This window comes from Dipodomys merriami, unplaced genomic scaffold (genome assembly GCF_024711535.1).
Source record: "Dipodomys merriami isolate MVZ:Mamm:240054 unplaced genomic scaffold, mDipMer1.0.p SCAF_7, whole genome shotgun sequence".
Classification (NCBI taxonomy): Eukaryota; Metazoa; Chordata; class Mammalia; order Rodentia; family Heteromyidae; genus Dipodomys; species Dipodomys merriami.
The window spans coordinates 35660739-35680820 of NW_027206290.1; the positions used below are offsets into that span (position 1 = coordinate 35660739).

A 20082-nucleotide genomic window follows, 5' to 3' on the forward strand; every position below is an offset into this window, starting at 1 on the left:
GTTCCCAAACAAGATAAGGGTTATAGTTCACCTATATTACTGTCAATCCTGATGATTTATACAGCTTTTTACTACATTTTTACTATGTAGTACAAAGTCTTCCTAAAAGAACAGATGCATAATAATAACAATAGCATAACTATCAAGCTAGCTATGATTTACATCCCCATAATACCAACTCTTATGAGGAGGAGACAGCAGAACAATTTTGAGTTTGGAGTCAGTCCGGATACAAAGTATGACCTTATTGTAAAAAACTGAAACCAACAAAAAGTCAAAAACAATACTATCATGAAAAATGGAAAAGAAGTCTAGGTCAGAGGATGGGGCTTGAGCCAGAACGTGGCAGAACGTGGCTATTGTCTCTACTAAAAATGAATCCAGGCTTTAGAAATAAGTTGATAAATGACTGCAGTTTTCAATGGCCACAATTCCCAGTGACACAGAAATAAAACAATGTCAAGTTGACACCTCTTTCCCCCTGCAAAAAGACTCAGGAAAACAAAAAGATTCAAGATGGAGAAATAAAACTCCCTCCTGGAGCAATATGAGATAGCAGGAAAATGAATCATTTAAAATTTCTAGCATTTCTCGAGAAAAGCAAGAAAAAGAATTTTTTAAATAGATTTCACAGGGTCTCACTATGTAGCTTAGGCTGGTTTTGAACTCAATACCTTTTATGCCAAGGATCACAGGAGTGTCACCACACATAGTAACCTATCCCAACTCTGAAAACCACTGACAGGTTGGATAAATGTAGCAATTTAAGTCAGTAAAACATACACACACATGCAAAAAATCAGGACTAGAAAAATTAGTATTTTAGTAGTTTAGGTCAGTATTTTAGGATTCATTTCCTTATATGGATCCCAGCAGTATAAGAAAAATACTACTGAATACTGTATCAATGAAAGCCTATGTAACAAGGTACTTTATACAATAAAGTACATATTAAAATTTTTTTTCTTCTTTCTTTATGGGCCCTGATAGGTGACCCTGCATCCTTCACAATGGCATAGAACATGAAATACTGATATGCAGGCAAGTGACAGTTTGGTCAAGCCAGCTTACTTGGCCTGTGACTCAGGAACCAGAAAGATGTTCTCATGCTGTATTCAAAGGTTTTAAGTGTCTCTGCTGAGAAAGTACTATCAACCCACTCTCAGTTACTCATTTTGAAGTGTGCTCCCATTTCCGTGTTTGAAAGATCCATTCTTTTTACCCCCTTAGTGTGACACTGAGTCAGCCCTGACCCTGAATGTGCCAAACAATATATGGAGCGCGGAGGCAGGCCTGCAGGAATATTGGTGATGAACCTGTTCCAGCCTACCAGAAAGGCTCTCTCTTCTCTGTTGGAAACTTCCTCCATAATTACAGAAGTCGGGGACAATGGAGCAAGTGCTGGATATTCTGTTTAAAAATTGAGTGTTCCTCTTTAAACCCAGAGCTGCTCAGCCCCTCCTGGCTGAGTTGTAGAATACTTAACGCCTCTCTGAACCTGTTCATTTCTTTGGAGTATTCTCACTGGCGCTTAGCATGAGACAAAGAAGTACACACCCTGACTAGTTTCTTAGTACTGGCCTGCCCAGGATATTTCCATCAGAAGTTACTGGAGCCTCAGAAGTCTGCTTACTGAGAGGCTAGGATTATAGCTATGAGCCCATCCACTGCCTATCCACAGTGAAAATTTTGGAGAATTGTGTTTCATAAGCTTCTAGAAGTGGGTTGTGAAGATCAACTTGCTCCCAGTGTTCTCCTCCTTCTTCCCAACATGCAGATCTGCAGACAGTGGTCCTGCCAGAAACGGGCTATGCGAGGCTCAGGATGAGGAGGAGGGCAGGCTGTCACTGTTCTTGTCACCAATCTGCCCACAGCACCCTTTGTCCCATCTTCACTATGTGGATGCACTTCTACCCTAATGATTTCTGTGAATGCAAGAACTGAGACACTGTAAAAGAACTTAGGCACTATACCATACTCCACATACCCTCCTCAGACCTGCCACTCTGCCTACACATTCTTCTTGATGAGCTGGAGGAGCTGGTGAAGAATGAGACCAAGAAAAAGAGGAAGTTGTCTTTGTGTAGGCACCTCAGAGCTTGTAAGTAGGGATGGAGCCTGGGTCTCTAGGGATGATCCTGATTGGCCAGAAGCCCCTATTACCACCCAGCTTGGCAAAATGTCCTTTTATGATATTTACTGCCAGGCAATGTTGTCCTTTTGAAAGTACCTGTGCATAGCCACTCATCAGAAGAACCCTAACTTCTCATCAGTGTTCTGTCCAAACTTAAATTCTACAGCTTCCTCCATTAGATCCTCATGGAAGTTTAATCCCACCTTAACTTCCAGAGTCCACTCTAAAAATCCTTTACCTATTTCTATTCTCAGGTTTCGGCCACCATATAGCAGCTTCTCCTGACATCCAGATAAAAGAACACAACGGGAATGTCAGGGATAGTGATGGATGGAGATCTGGAGCCATCACTGGACTCCACAAAGCATGTGCACATAGAGGAGGTGGTTCAATTTGTAGAAAGACCCAAAAAGGTTTTGAGTTGTGTGGACATCCCGCTGGTTTTGAACCCCACATGTAACACAGATGAACCTTCAGGCACCCCGGACAAAAAAAGATGATGATACATAATGTCTTCCCCTGACTTTTCAGCCGGCGTAGGTCAGCTCTGAGTGAGTCAAATCAGCACTCCTCTTGGTGTGTTGGATAAAGTAGCACCCGTGGGGCTAATGGAAAATATCCCCAGTCTATGTTCAGGAGAACCAATAATTGAGGCCCAAAAAGTAGATTCAGTTGAGGAAAGTGAATCTGTCCTGCTACAGGAAAACCAGTCTCCAGTTAAGATATCAGAATCTGCCCCTCTCTCAACTCAGGAAGAAAATCCAGTCTTTAATGAGGAGGTATATCCCTTTGAGGACTCCGAGGTACAATTTATTCCTTAAGACAACTTAGAGGCTGATCTAGGCTTAGAGATTCCCTCCCCACTCCCTGGGAAAATCTTTTTTTTTTTTTTTGCCCTGATTGTTGTGAGATGTTCATTCTACTTATTCTTCTAAGTTTATTAAAATGTCAATGTTTATATTATGTTGTACAATTCACAAATCCTAAATCTGGGTTTTTTTCCACCTACAATCTTATGCCCCAGACACATGGCTCCTGAGTGGGGGAAAACACAGAGTGACCTAGAGCTGTACAAGAGAACCTATTGGATATATAGGAACTGTTAAATGCATAGGGACTGACAAGGAATCCAGGCCATGCCTTCATGGAGTGAGACAAGGATGTTATAAAGGGTCTAGATCGTAGTAGACCAGATATCCTAGTACGGTGTTCTGTCAATTGGGGCAAATGCCAGAGTAAATTTAATATGTGTAACTCTTCCGATAGTGAGTTCAACTCTGTATACACATCCATCATGCTTTGTGCGAATATTTATGAAAATTTCACTTCAAATAACATCAAAAATCTACTTTGGGGAGAAAATATGTATAGTGAAAAATAAAAGCCATCTTCAGTAGAAGAAAGTTTTACATAGATGGACAAAGACATGCCATGTGTGATGGCCCATCTCACTAATTCTAGCTTCAATAATGGCCCATTCTAAGGACAGAGGCTCAAAGCAGCCAATAATGTCCATATTTATGAGTCATTTAATACTACATTCTTACTCCAATGTCATCTTTATTCCCACAGCCTTTATGCTTTAATAACTGCATCAAAGATATAGTTGGGTGCTGGTGGCTCATGACTGCAATCATAGCTCCTCAGGAGGGCTGAGATCTGAGGATCATAATTCAATGCCAGCTCAGGAAAAAAAGTCCATGAGACCCTTACGTCCAATAAATTACACCAGGAAAATTGAAATTGGAGCTGTTGCTTAAGTGGTAAAGTGCTAGCCTTGAGCAATAAAGCTCAGGGATGGCACCCAGGCCCTGAGTTCAAGCCCTGGACCAGCATTAAAAAAAAAAAAAGATGTATGAACAATGTACAGCTCTGAAACTCTTTATAAGGTAAAAGGAAAAAATGATTTTAAAAAAAACAAAGAAATGTACTCATTACACTACTCATGTAACTGTAACCCCTCTGTATAACATCTTTACAATTAAAAACAACAACAACCAAAAAAAAAACTGAGGCTGGAAGGTAGATCCGGGGTAGAGTGCTTGCCTTGCATGAATGAGGCCCTGGGTTCGATTCCTCAGCACCACATAAGCAGAAAAAGCTGGAAGTGGTGCTGTGGCTCAAGCGCCCAGGCCCAGAGTTCAGGCCCCATGACCGACAAAAAAAAAAAAAAAAAAAGAAAAAAGAAAAAAGAAGTGCATTCCAAAAAGCATATACTGTAAGCCAGAAGCTGGTAGCTCAAGCCTATATTCATAGCTATTCATGAAACCGAGACCTAGAAGATCACAGTTTGAAGCCAGCCTGGTTAGAAGTTCTATGAAACTCTACTTCTAATGAACCACCAAAATGCTAGAGTAAAATTATAGCTCAAGTGGTAGAGTGCCAGCAAGAAGCAAGAAAGCCAAGCAAAAGCTCCAGGCCCTGGGTAAAAGTCTCAGTTCTGATATACACACAAATATATACACACAAAAGCATAAGATATTAACTATTCACTTAACTAAATATTATGTATAAATGGTATTTTATTACCTCATTTTATCAGCCATATGAAATGAAATGGAATCAACTTTACTGAACCACAAATGAGTAAGTTTCACATAAACAAAATCTGAATTAGTTTGCACTTATTTCAGTGTTTTTCCTTGGTATCCGTATCTTCTAACAAATTAATTGTAGAATGGGGAAAAAGTGACTAGAGAGTATTAAAACAGTATTCAATTAATGTGTATGTCAAGTATGATTATATTACTATTACTATGAAATTAGTGACTCTTACTGTTGTAATATTTACATCAATTCTCTTACTTGACAACTTCAGAGCAACAATTTCATTTAAAAAAACAAACCTGTCTACTTCGTCTCGAGCCACAATGTCTCCTTTCTTTAAGGCTTTAATAGCAAACATCTCATTTGTGTGTTTATATTCAGCCAAAAGCACCTGAAATGAGATTAAAATAATAATTTCCATTGCAGCATTATTCACCATAGCTAAGATATGGAACCAACCCAGATGCCCCTCAGTAGATGAATGAATCAAGAAAATGTGGTGTGTACACACACACACACACACACACACACACACACACACACACACACACACACACACACACACACACACACACACACACACACACACACACACACACACACACACACACACACACACACACAGTGGAATTCTATGCCTCCATCAGAAAGAATGATACTGCCCCATTTGATAGGAAAATGGAAAGACTTGGAAAAAATTGCATGCATAAGGCCCTGGGTTCAATTCCTCAGCACCACAGAAGCAGAAAAAGCCTCAAGTAGCACTGAAGCTCAAATGTTAGAGCACCAGCCTTGAGGTGAAGGGCTGAGGGACAGTGCCCAGGCCCAGAGTTCAATCCCCACGACTGAAGGAAAAAAAAAAAAAAGAAACATAGGTCCCATGTTTTCCCTTATTTGTAATAACTAATCTATGTCTAGGATAGTCTTATCAAATGAGCAGGAGAGCTCAAAAGTTATGTACATATGACCATATAAAGATGATGCTAAGCGAAATGAACCCCAAGATAGGGACACAGACGTTTTATCTTTGTTACTGTTGTTTTTAATGTACTTATAATGTACTATGTGATTTTGTTTTTGTTTCTTTTGTATGTTCTTTCCCCATGGTATACCCGTTTTCACTGTATTTGATTCTGGTGCCCTGCATCTTGTATATACAGTTTTCTTGTGGGGAGGGGACAGGAAATAACAAAATGCTGAAACAAGTATACAGACTGACCCAATGTAACAATGAGATGTACAAGACACTATGTTGAAAAGGAGGAGTTGGGGAGGTGGGGAGGGAAGGGATGGTAGGGGAAAAACAAAGGAGGGGGTAACAATGCTTGATAGGAAATGTACTCACTATCTTACTCATGTAACTGTAACCCTTCTGTACTGTATCTTTACAATAAAAAAAAAAAACCTTCAAAAACAATTATTTCCTAGTTATTAATTTCCTGGACATTCCAAAGGATTCTGAAAGATTACCTTTCCAAAATGTCCTCTTCCCAGGACAGCACAACATCTAAAGTCTTGCAGATTAAACTGAAACCTTTGCTGTGATCTAAAAATAGTAATTTCAATTAAAAATAGGCAATAAAATATGGTACCAAATATATGACTGCAAAATACTGTGTATGTATGTGTATACACACATGTATGTATATAGTATTCTTTACCTTCTCTCTTCAAGTTCTCGAATTCCACTGTATCCTACACCTGTCTCAGGAACATCAGGCTCATACTCAGATTGAGATTTTGGAAAAATACTATTTCTATCATTTTCAATATCAAAACCAGTTTCTGAATCCTGTAAAATATTAATTAAACCACAGAAACATTTAGAATACAACTTACTTTGTAATCCAAAATTGGCAAAAAAAAATCCAAGTTAATACAAATATCAGAGAGAAAAAATTTCAGATTAATTCTCATTATTACAGCCATTTACTTTGTATATTAACATTTTATCTAACATAACTATGCAATCGATAGAGACTTGAATTCAATCATACACTTTATTAACTATGAAGTTTTAACTGCTAATTCATTTGGTATAAGGAATTATACAAGGTTAAAAACCACTTGCCTGTCCAGGTGTATCCAAAACTCTTAATTCGGAAGACTCATCTGTTTCCCCAAGGGAAGAAGCACGTGGTGGGGCTGGAGGAGGCTCAGGCTCAAGATCAAAGTCCAATTTTGTTACTGTAGAATCACTTACAGAAGATAAAGTAATTTACCAAAACAGTAATCAAAAGCATTTAAAATAAAAGCAAATTAACTAAAAAAAAAGAAAAAAGAAAAAAGAAAGAACACAGCACTTATTTCAAAATACTACTTTGAAGAAAAAAATGCTGCTTTGAAAAACACCGGAGCTCTCAGTTTAATCACTAAACTCAATATGAAAGAGTATCACAGAAACTACTTTGTATGAGATATGCTAAAACATCTTAGGCACATACCTGGCTGGAAGTACTAGCTGAGGGATGCGTACATCTACCACTGGCACTGTAGCAGGCACAGGAGCTTGAGGGCTAAAAGTGCCAGAATGATTTACTGTAGGAATAGCTCGCCTTACTAGCCTTCCCCAAGTGGCAATATTAATATTCATTTGAGGAGCTCTGAGGAATGTTTTGCCTGTAGGTATTGTGAATAAAGAAAACAATTTCTTCATATATTACCAAAAGTAGTAATTTTAAAATTCATATTCATCAGTTTATTTATTAAGAATAAAACAAACTTGTCATAGAAACTAGTTCTTAACTATTTGCTTTTTTTTTTTTAAAGGATATGCATACAACATAGTTTTAAAAATGAACTTAAAAAATTGTTAGGCTTTCTTTTCCCCTAAATCTAGTAGTGATATATGGTTAAGGCTTAATCTTTTTTGTGTGTGTACAGGTCCTAGGGTTTCAGAGCCTAGATGCTATTCCTCACTTAGCTCAATTAGAGCTTTTTAGTAGTTAACTGCAGATAAGAGTCTAATGGACTTTCCTGCTTCAAACCATGATCCTCAGTTTTCAGCCTCCTGAGTATCTAGGATTAACAACTGTGAACCACTGACACCCAGGAAGAATCATTGTCTTTTAATGATCTTTTTTTTTTTTCTTTTTGCTTATGTGGTGCTGAGGAATCGAACCCAGGGCCTCATGCATGCAAGGCAAGCGCTCTACCACTGAGCCACCTTCCCAGCCCGAATCATTGTCTTTTAAAGATATAAACTATATAATATTTATGGATGAATCAATGATATCTGGGTTTGCTTTAAATGATCTGAGAAAGTATTGAATGGATGGGATACACATAAAACAAATTGCTATGAGTTGGTTAATGGTACAGATGTTCAATGATGCATTACAGCCACTTAAGGACATGTTGGAAATGTTCCTCAGTAACAACTCATAAATAAATAAACAACTAAAAAGAAAGAAGCCACTAATCACTGTTTTAAAATAAAAGTGATATTTTTCTATATTTAGTAAAACAAAATTTTTATTTTATTCTTAGTAATAGCTACCTTGTTGTTTTGAAAAAATTTTCTTTTGTCTTTGGAGTTTGGGTCTTCTTTCAATCACTGGGTTAAAAAAGGTAACCTGTAGAGAAGAAAAATTTAATTTGACATGAAGATAGCATTGTATTTATGAAATCCACTAAATTTGTAAGATTTGAAAGCTTCTTAAGAGATTTTTGGCTATACTTTAGTCAACTCCTCATTTTCTAGAAGAGAAAATAGACCTAGAGAGGACAAATGATATTTTTCAAGGTCACACACCTATTAATACCAGAACAAAGTCACGAATACAAATCATCTTTCTTTCAACCTAATACTCTTTCCACTTCTACTTTGTATTGCCTACATACATAATTTCAACTGTATTTATACACATTTAATAAAATACAATGATTACCTCTGCAAACAAAGTACCCTGTGGTTCCAAATAGAGACACATGCCATGCCGCTGGTTGTCTAAAAAATCTTCTAACCTCAGAAATTTTACAGCACACAGAGATCGCCAATCACGCCAATAAACTGAAATTTCCAGTTCACGTGACTAGGGTGATTAAAAAAATAAACAAAAGACATCATTGGACACACACTTGAATAAAATATCACAAAAATATGAAATACAAGCACAATAAACAAAGATAACACAAAGATGTTTGTGATGTCTATCAATTGTATATTATCTTTAATACACTTCCAAAATTTAACTCAAAGAAACAAAACTTATATTCAGAAGGTCTTTGCATAATGTTCTTTCTGAAGTATATTTCAAGAATCACATCTGGCACACAATACATAGAAGCGACCACAGAAACTCTCCTTCTACTTAAGAGCTTTAACCTGCCAATTTCCCCTTTTCATATGCAATCCCAGACCTAAGTGCTTGTCTAGAGAACTCATTTCAAAATTTATCTGCTTGTCCCATTGTTAAGGCAGAGAATGATCTGCAAATAGCATTTTACTCTGCACTTAATAAATATTAAGCCTCTTAATCTTTAAAAGAATACCCCTGGAAGCTGGCACAGGTGGCTCACACTTAAATAATTATAGCTACTCAGGTGGCTGAGATGTGGAGGAGGATGGATAGAGGCTCTTCTGGGCAGAAAAGTCCACTAGATCCTACCTACCAAATAGCCAGCAAAGTCAGGCTTAGTACCCCCTCCCTCCATAAGAAACAAAAACCCAAGATGGAATGAGAAGAGGGAAAGGAAGGAATGGTGAAGAAGAGGGGGAGGAAGATGGAGAGAGATCAGCACTACTGACAGTTACTCAGGATGCCAGCCCAGGCAGATAAATCCCTGAGTTTCTTATCTCCAATTAACCAGTAAGAAGCTGGATGTAGAGCTATGGTTCAATTGGTAGAACATCAGCCTTGATTGAAAAAGTCCAGAAAGAGCATCTCTGGGTAGCAAGAGCAGTTAAGCACAGTAGTCTGCATAGTAGGGAGGAAAGGGGGAAAGGAAGAAAGCTCATAGTGAGCTCTGTATAGAAAAAAAAAATGTTCATTTATTATGACAAGGCAGGCAGGAAGGAAGGGGAAGGGAGGCAGGCAGGCAGGGAGGAAGGGAAGAGGGAGAGAAGGGACAAAATATTAGTAAGACATTGACTGTCCAAATTCCAGGGGCAAGTTAAGAATATTATAACATATCCTATGAGATTCTACAGTGTAGTCATTAAAAAATTTACCTGTGAAAACATACTTAAGATTTCAACAATTTACTAAATATACTTATAGAACAGTTTGTAAGTTGGAGTCAACTTACTGTATGTATATGATAATCTATATGCATTTTAATTATAAAGTACACGACTTGCACTGTATTGTTTTTCAGGATTATGCAGATCATCCACAAAAGGAGATAAATGTATTCCCCTTTAGGCTCTATAAAGTAATAAATTATTTCTTTTATACAACAACTTTCAATTTATAAGCTTATACATCTCATTATTTAAGTTCCTAGTATGCATAATTAAAAAGTGTGACTTTAAATCATAAAAATAGCTGATGCAAATGAAAATACAAATACTTCTACAGAATTTGCCAGAGGGGCCGTGTTAGTTTGGATGTGTTAGTAGTTAGCTACTGTGGATGAAAGTAGCTCCAGTTATGTCATTTGATTAATTTATTCTGGCCATTCCAGTAAAACTATCACATTAACTCACTTCTTTCTGTATCTTTATTCCATGCTTCATACTGGAATGTACTATGGGTCTGAGACTAGCGTGGAAGATCACCCATAGTACTTAAGCTAGCTTTCCTGGAGTTCTACAAGATTTAGGCACAAACTCTTTTTTTGTTGATGTTTTTTTGTTTTGCTACTTTTTAGCATTGTTCCCTACAAACATTCTTTTTACAACAAAAGAGGGAAAGTGATATTTTATATCAGTACTCCATTATTTATATGTCATGAATATTTAATCCTCCTTAGTCACTAAACCCTAACAATCTAATCTGGTTTGTGTTAGCTCACCAGGGATACAGTATCTGAAAAGTGAAGTTCCATATATAGATAAACTAAGACTTATATGGAAAAAGATATAACTACTGTTTAGAATGAAAACTGCAAATGTGACTGCTGATTTGCTATCAATTTTCCAGATAAAGCATGTCAGGTTCTTTAATTCAAGAGTATTTTCAAGATATAGGAACAACAAGTCTACCAAAAAAATTCTGGCAATAGGATTTGAGTTAGGCACTAATTAGCAATATTGTCTGACTATCCCAGATTGTATTTTATTTTGTTTTATTATGAATTTGAATCTAGAATCAAAGAGGAATCTAAGCGCTTATCACTTAAGATCTGGCTATAAACAGATTTTAAAAAATAAGACACAGCAACAAATTTAAACATCTGTTTAAATAAAAAATAAAGCACTATATATCTTGCCAAAAGGAATTAGTACGAAGGCAAATGAGTTTCAAACTGTTGAGGTGTCCCAGGATACCAGAATTTACTTTTCAAAGAAAGCACAGTGACACCTACAGGACACATAGGAACTAGCAGCTTGAGGTGCATCATAGTTTCACTATTAGAACATACCAACATTCCCTTAAGATGACATCATTATCTTTGCTAAGCCAGTTTTTCAACATTAACAAAAAGTAAATTCATATGAAAAAACTAATATAGAAGGGTAGAAGATTCATTTGATTCTAAGCTTTACAAATTATATTGTATATAGGTAGAAATGACTATATGAAAATGAAATTTAAAATTTTTTTTTTTTTTTTGCCAGTCATGGGGCCTGAACTCTGGGCCTGGGCGCTGTCCCTCAGCTCTTCAGCTCAAGGTTAGCGCTCTACCGCTTGAGCCACAGCGCCACTTCCGGCTTTTTCTGTTTATGTGGTGCTGAGGAATCGAACCCAGGGCCTCATGTTTGCAAGGCAAGCACTCTACCACTGAGCTACCTTCCCAGCCCTGAAATTAAAATTTTAATATGTTTTTTCCTACAAAATTATTGAATTTTTCAGATATAAAATACTAATGAGCAATGACTTTGGTTTAAGGCAGTCTTTTTTCTTCTTTCCATACTAGTGGATTAAAAAATCCTGAAGGGCTCCAACACTTGAGTTGCACTCCAGTAGCTGTAATTTTTGCTTTGGTTTATGCAAAGGCCTCACATTTTTTGCCCAAACCAAACTCAGTGATTTTCCTACTTGTTTATCCCTCCCCATCTATCTGGGACTAGACACGTATACCATTATACCCTGCTTGTTCAAAGTCCAGTACTAGCCATCCTTACTGCCACCCCCAGAAAAAAAAATGCAATGAGGGTAATTCTAGTACTGGTATAAATGCAAGAATAAGAATCTCTTGAGCTTTTGATAAGGTGAACAAGCAGAAGTGATAAAGATAATAAAGAATATAAGATCATTATCTACGACCAATGTCTGTCTTCCACAGACTGCTCCACAAGTAAATCATGCTCACTCTATAAGGAACAAGACAAGTAAACAAGAAATTAGGATAGAAACTATTGAGTGCTACAACAATTATGTATAAAACTGTGAAAATTCAAATTCTATGAAAATTCATGTTCTCTAAGAAGTTTCAAAATCTTTTATTCCAAACTTATTAGTTTTTAGTTTCCCTGACTTTACATTTATTGTTCCTATTTCTAAACTTGTATCTTATTCTCTAAACAAAACTAATAGTAGATTTTCCCAGTAATCTTTTTGTCAATTAGTCTAAATTCCCTTTTTAACATTATGATCAAATGCAACATCCATCTTTTCTACAAAATGGCATACTTGACTGAATACTACTCAAAATCTCCCTCTCCCAAATTAGCTGTAGCTATCTTGTTATTTATCCTTCTAGGTACTTGTGTTCACAAATCTCAAAATTCCATTAATTCTGGAAACTTCTCACCCATTGCTTTAGATACTGCCTCTGCCACGCAATATTCTTTCCTTCTGAATTCCACTTGGCCATTTTTGTTTTATCTGTCATAGCTGTCATATGCAAGTTCATAATTTTTGAAGTCTTTCTGTTGTATTCTAGGCAACTTCTGTAACTCTTTCAGGTCAACTCTTCTGTTAAATTCTTCTTACTTTTCAATTCCAAAAGTTGTACTATTTGATCCTTCTTAATACAACAACTAATGAGCAATTATGTCTCATCTACACCTTCCACTCAATTATTTTGAAGCAAATCTGTAATTTCATTTCACTTGGTTCTTTTCTTTTTTTGGGGGTCCGGTAGTGGGGCCTGAACTCTGGGCCTGGGCACTGTCCCTCAGCTCTTCAGCTCAAGGCTAGCGCTGTACCACTTGAGCCACAGTTCCACTTCTGGCTTTTGTTTCCCCCCTGCTTATGTGATGCTGAGGAATCGAGTCCAGGGACTCATGCATGCAGGGCAAGCACTCTACCACTGAGCCACCTTCCCAGCCCCATCTTTTCTTTTTTCTTAAAGTCTCTCCTATGAGACTTTTTTGTTGTTGTTGTTTTTGTTGGTTGTGGGGGCTGAACCCTGGCCCTGGGCACTGTCCCTCAGCTCTCCAGCTCAAGGCTAGTGCCCTACCACCTGAGCCACAGTGCCACTTCCGGCTTTTTTCTGCTTATGTGGTGCTGAGGAATTGAACCCAGTGCCTCATGCATGCAGAAAAGCACTCTACCACTGAGCCAACGTCCCAGCCCTCATTTGGTTCTTTTAAAATGCTGCCTGGAAGTGGAGCTGTGGCTAGAAGTGTTAAGAGTGCTAGCCTTGAGCTAGCTCAGGGACAGTGCCCATGACCCAACTTAAGAAAAAAAAAATCTGCCTATTCTTTTTTGGTTTATCATCAATTCATTAGTTCATGGTTTCAAATAATTTGACTAGCCAGGGGCCGGTGGCTCACGCCTGTAATCATAACTACTTAGGAGACTGAGATGTGAGGATCGCGTTCAAAGCCAGCCCGGGCAGGAAAGTCCTTGAAACTCTTATCCCCAATAAACCACTCAGAAAAGTGAAAAACAGTAGAGCACTTGTCTTGAGAGCTGAGGGATAGTGTCCAGGCCCAAAGTTCAAGCCCCACGACCGAAAAAAAAAAAAAAAAAATATATATATATATAATAAATAAAATACTTCGACTATATCTTTCTGCTTGGTCAAAGTGGTTATTTTTACTCATTTGTTTACTTAGACAGGATATCACTATGTAGCAGCCCAGTCTAGACTAACCTTGAATACATTGTTCTCTTGCGTCAGCTTCCTGATGCTGGGATTTAGAGGAAGGAGTGTGAGTAAAGACATTTTCAAATTACACCCCCTACCCCACCCTTCAATTCTGGTATGTGATTACTTGTGAATCACTTTATCAACAGTGTCATCATATCTCTCACGTATGCTGAGGCAGGAAAAAAAGACTGGCAACTGCCTTGTTTTAAAAATTATTTTTGCATAAATTATCTCCACTCACTCTATTAATATTTCTCAATATTAAATATCTCCTATGATGGGAATACAATTATGAGTAGCTTAGCCATTCAGTTTTCAAGTAGTTCTTAATTTTCTTAGGAAGATGGAAATGTAAATACATATAAGCAATGGAATAGTATACAGTATATGTACAACAATAACAAGGAGAGCTGATTATTTTTATGTAAGAGAAAGGTACTAATAACATGCTTAGAAAAAATTAGAATTGCTCAAATTATGATTTGAGATATTAATCGTAAAATTAAAGAAGGAGAGGACACAATAACAAGGAAAAGAATGCTAACGTATTATATAATATATACTAGGGATAAGAGCTTCATACTGTGAAAACCTAGAATATAAATAGGAATGCTTTAGGAAATAAGGATAAAAAGATAGGTAGAGGTAGATCAGTAAGGGCCTTATACGACTTAAGAGTAATTTAGTCTTTAGCCCGGCACTAAAGTTTTAAAATATGGAGTTATGGGCTAGGTCATATAAGTCAATATAGCAGATAAAAACAAAGACATTATGATCAGATTGCATTGTGCCTGCAAATTCATTTCATTTTTATAGAACAAATAGGTTCAAATTTAGCTCATTAGTTGTGGTAACTTGGACAAGTTATCTTTTCTGTAAAATATGCAAAAATGGTATCAACTTTCTGGACTCATGTAAGAAGTAATTAATTCAAACCCATCATCTGTCAGTCATGTTAGCTTATTTTATTATTACTGTAATTTGTGTTTTAAAAAGTACATCCATGTGGAAGAATGTACTGGAATTAGAGACAAGTTAGCAAAATATACATGGTGAAAAACACAGGCTTTTGCTTCAGAAACATTTGGCTTTGCTATAAAGATGTTTAGTTGATTTTAAGATCTATCACTTTCTAGCTGTATAGCCTGAGAAAAGTTAAACTGTTAAGAATGTCAGTAATCTCTAGAACAACTATACTCATTGCAAATGTCTCATAAGATTACTGAGGAATTAAGTGAAAAAGACTGTACACGTGTTATTCAGAGCCTGTTCTATCAATAAAAGCTTCAGTATAGTATATGACTATGAATTATTTTTTCAAAACTGTATTTTTTGAGAGAGGTCAATTAAGGAAGCAAGGAAGAATAAAAAAAATTAAATGGGGACGTGAATATATATGAAAAAATCAAAGGAAAGGAGGCAAAAACAAGATTTTAGGAGATTTAGGAAATTTTAAACTTTTTTTATAACTACTTGATAATAAATGTTCTAAAAAGAATGGAAAGTAGAGGACAACTTGATCACAGACTACCACGAAGAGAAATACATTTTTCTCTGGAGCCAGGAAAAAGATACAGAAAATTTAGCAAGTGATAGAACTCAGACGTAAAGGAGACTTCAGGTGTATAGCTCAGTGGTAGAATTCACTGCCTAGCATGTTTGGGGCCTTGAATTCAAACTCCAGCATCACCAGCAAACAACAAAAAAATATTACCAAACAAAACAAAAACAAATAAGCAAAAAAAAATGCCTAAGAGTCTTCAGTGGGATGGAAAATGTTAAGAGACACTTGCTGGTAAGACAATAAACACCTGATATGGTAACTTTTAAGTTATTTCTACATGTTACTTTTAAGAAATAATTTTTACTTCTCAATAAGGCTAGAAACTAAAATTTCAGCCTATCAAAATAGAGAAACATGGGGTATGGTAAGGTTTGCGGCCAGCCCTTGGCAAAAAGTTCACCAGACCTAATCTCAACCACTGAAAGATGGGAGTGGTGCTACCTTCCTGTCATCTCAGCTGTGTGAGTGGGAGGCACAGAGAGATCTGGTTGCAGGCCAGGTAGGGCAAAAAAATGTGAGAATCTCCCTATTTGAAAAATAACTGAAGAATCAAATAAAAGCAAAAACAAAGGAAGGTAAGGCTCCAATGACAGCACATTCCTGGCAAGTACATGGTTTTGAATTCAGACCCCAATATTGCAATCAACCTCCAATCAAAACAAACAATAACAACAAAAAAGAAAGTAAAGGACAAATGGTAGGTCTAATTTGCTATTAGTGGTTTCTACTGCAGTTTTGTTTTTTTTTATTTTATTTTTTGCCGGTCGTGGGGCCTGAACTCTGGGCCTGGGCACTGTCCCTCAGCTCTTCAGCTCAAGTCCAGCACTCTACCACTTGAGCCACAGCACCACTTCTGGCTTTTTCTGCTTATGTGGTGCTAAGGAATCAAACCCAGGGCCTCATGCATTCAAGGCAAGCACTCTACCACTGAACCACCTTCCCAGATATGTTTTAAAGATAAGGTTCAAGAATACTTTTCAGCATCAATAAGACAGCAGTTCAGAATAACATTAGCTTTATGGTAAAAAAGAAAAGGGAATAAAGCTTAAAGGGGGCTGATGGCATAAAAATCTCTTAAGACTCAAAGAAATACCTGAACATACAGCAGAAGGGAAAGATAATCCAAGTGCTCCTGTCTCATGTCTATAATCCTACCTCCTCAGAAGGCTGAGATCTGAGGATCTTGGTTCAAAGCCAGGCTGGGCAGGAAATTCCGTAAGATTTGTATTGCTAAATATACCAGAAAAAGCCTGTAGAGGTGTGGCTCATGTGGTGAAGCACTAGCTTTGAGCAAAAAAAAAAAAACCTAATTGATAATGACTAGGCCCTGAGTTCAAGCCCCACAAATGTGCGCGCGCGCGCACACACACACACACACACACACACACACACACACACACACACACACTATATATATATATATATATATATATATATATATATATATATATATATATATATATATATATAGTGCTTGGGCCAAGCATTAAGCCCTTTTCCCCTGGTTATTTTTGCGATAGGGTCTTCTTTGTTCCCCTGGTGGCCTGAGTCTTGATTCTCCTATTTATGTTTCTCATGGCAGCTGGGATAACAGGAATGCCACCACACTCATAGTTTTTCTGTTGACATTTTATGTGTGTGTGGGGGAGGGGTTTCTCATGAATTTTTTGCTTGAGTGATTTAAGTTTTTTATAATAAGGTCTCAGGGAAATCAGGAAAAATGAGAAATTTCATAGCTATAACAATACATATCAGGAGAGATTCAAATTTATATCAATAAGCAAACAAATACATAAATAAACATCAAGAAAGCTCAAAGTTTTAGAAGAATCAATACAGCAATCTGATAAACTAGTAAGAGCAAGAATTACTAGTTAGTAGAGTAACTGGGTATCCTGGACCATATATTAGGCTAGTTATTTAATCCTTAAACCATTTAATTCCTTATAATTTTCAAGATGAGGAATTTTTCTTTTTCTTTTTTTTTTTCTTGGTTGTGGGGCTTCAACTTTGGGCCTGGGTGCCATCACTCAACTCTTTAGCTCAAGGTGAGTGCTCTACCACTTGAGCCACAGCACCACTTCCAGTTTCCTGTGGGTAATTGGAGATAAGAGTCTCATGGACTTTCCTGCCCAGGCTGGCTTTGAACTGCAATCCTCAGATCTCAGCCTCCTGAGCAGCTAGGATTACAGGCATAAGCCAACTGACACAGAGCTAAAATGAGTTTTGTAAAATGAAGAATTTTTAATCTTTTCAAAGTAGCAAAATCCAAATGACATCTTACATGGAACAAACAACAGCTTCATGTTGTCTCCCGAGACAATTCTATAGGACACAGAATCTTCTTAGAAATATAATCTGAGGGGCTGGGAATGTGGCTTAGTGGCAGAGTGCTTGACTAGCATGTATGAAGCCCTGAGTTTGATTCCTCAGTACCACATAAACAGAAAAAGCTAGAAATGGCACTGTGACTCAAGTGGTAGAGTGCTAGCTTTGAACAAATGAAGTTCAGGGACAGTGCCCAGGCCCTGAGTTCAAGCCCCAGGACTGGGGCTCTTGTAGATTAAAGCCACATCTACAACTTTTTTACAAATCAAAAATGTCCATGAATTTACAAATTTACATGTGGTATGGGGGACTGACCCAGGGCCTTATACTTCGGAGCTATACCACAGCCTATGTTTTCTTTTCTTGTTATTCTTTTTGAAACAGTCTCTCTGTATTGCCTGGCGGGCCCCAAATTCATGTATTCAACACATCTTCCTACTTCAGTTACCCAGGTAACTGGGACTTCAAGCATATGTACTAAAGTGCTATAAGACCTATAAATGTTTATATCTTTAAAAAAAAGGATGGAAACTGTACAAATAACTAAGTTCCAGACAAATGAGGCAAATGTTGGGAATGAACCTGTCGGTTTGAAAATTCTACAACTAGTGGCGCTGTAGCTCAAGTGGTAGAGCGCTCGCCTTAAGCTGAACAGCTGATGGACAGCGCCCAGGCCCAGAGTTCAAGCCCCACGACCAGAAAAAAAAAAAAAAAAAAGATAATGAAAATTCTACAATTATTTCTAATCATTTCCACAAATATTCTATGAATCCAAGGATAAAACAAAATAATAAAAAATAAAATGTATCATGAAAACAGAAAGAGATAATGTAATAGGAAATATGGTCTCTGCAAATAAGTTTATGGTAACTCTAGTGAAAAGAAACATGAATATGAGGAACATACAAAGTCTAGCTGGCCTGAGGATAATAGCTTTATTTGGCAAGAGTATCATCAATGTTTTAAAGTTGTTTACTCCCAAGTGGGAAAATAGTGCTATAGACAAGAAAAGTAACTGTATGTGAAGATTGTATTTGCAAGTTAAGAACAGCCAATCAATAACTATTATAGTCTTTCAGGTGTTGCAAGTTTTTGTTGAAATAACTGTAAATTACTTTTATTTTCCAGGTAGTCATTATTTTTTTTTTTGCCCTTTCCTCCTGCTATCACGCTTATCTTTATATCTCATTCTAGTCACCATGGAGCAAAGAGTACCCACTCAGGAGTATGACACAGAAAACTCTAATTCTCTATCAAATGATGGTAAGACAACATGCTTTTTTTTTTTTTGTCAGCCGTGGGGCCTGAATGCTGTCCATCAGCTCTTCAGTTCAAGGTTAGTGCTCTACCACTTGAGCCACAGTGCCACTTCCGACTTTTTTTGCTTATGTGGTGCAGAGGAATCAAACTCAGGCCTCACACATGCAAAGAAAGCACTCTACCACGGAGCCTGCATTCCCAGGCCCAAATATGCACTCTTGTTCATAATAAAACACTCTTAACGGGCTGGGAAGATGGCTCAGTGGTAGAGTGCTTGCCTTGCATGCATGAAGCTCTGGGTTCCATTCCTCAGTACCACATAAGCAGAAAAAAAAAAGGCGGAAGTGGCGCTGTGGCTCAAGTGGTAGAGCGCTAGCCTTGAGCTGAAGAGCTGAGAGACAGCGCCCAGGCCCAGAGTTCAGGCCCCACGACAAGACCCCCCCCCAAAAAAAAAAACCTCTCAATAATAACCTTGCCAAAAGCAAAATCTGCTAGCCAGCCATCTTCTTTTGTTGCTTTTTCTTTTTTGTGTGTGAATTTTAAAAACTGTTATAAATAAAGGTGATATCTAGAGGAATTATAGTTATATAAGTCAGGTAAATGAGTACATTTCTTTTGGGAAAATGTCACCCTTTTCCTTGCTCCCTCCCAGTTTCTCCCCCCACCTACCCACAAGGTATTTCAAAAGTGTCTAAAGAACAACACGGCTACATTTGTATACCCTTTGTCTCTCCATTTCTGTGTTTCCAGACAAATGAGGCAAATGTTGGGAATGAACATGTCGGTTTGAAAATTCTACAACTATTTCTAATCATTTCCACAAATATTCTATGAATCCAAGGATAAAACAAAATAATAACTGTAACCCCTCTTTACAGTATCTTTGCAATTAAAAAAATCTTTTTGAAGAATTTTGAAAATTCTATTTTTTTTTGAAAATTCTATTTAAAAGCAGTCCCTTATTTCTGTTTCCCAATTCCACAACTATATTTCCTTTATTGTGTGTGCAGATTTTTAAAACTTTGTTTTTAATTATCTGCCTTCTCTTTAAGCACAGGAACTTTGACCAGGCTTGACCAATCACAACCAGCATCTAGAATGT

General features: G+C 37.2%; 1 protein-coding gene across 2 annotated transcripts in view; it reads right to left on the reverse strand.

The window, feature by feature from the left end:
* Pkn2 (protein kinase N2) overlaps positions 1 to 20082 on the reverse strand; it is a 117523-nt gene that overhangs the window by 18116 nt on the left and 79325 nt on the right. Inside the window, exons 9-15 of one of the 2 annotated variants that reach the window (XM_070006343.1) lie at positions 8572 to 8715; positions 8181 to 8256; positions 7126 to 7300; positions 6753 to 6879; positions 6343 to 6473; positions 6152 to 6227; positions 4981 to 5072 (exon numbers count right to left, since the gene is read on the reverse strand). In XM_070006343.1, the coding sequence (XP_069862444.1) occupies positions 4981 to 5072; positions 6152 to 6227; positions 6343 to 6473; positions 6753 to 6879; positions 7126 to 7300; positions 8181 to 8256; positions 8572 to 8715 (821 nt within the window). The remainder of the gene's footprint in view (positions 1 to 4980; positions 5073 to 6151; positions 6228 to 6342; positions 6474 to 6752; positions 6880 to 7125; positions 7301 to 8180; positions 8257 to 8571; positions 8716 to 20082) is intronic. The other variant, XM_070006344.1, reaches the window with a different exon arrangement.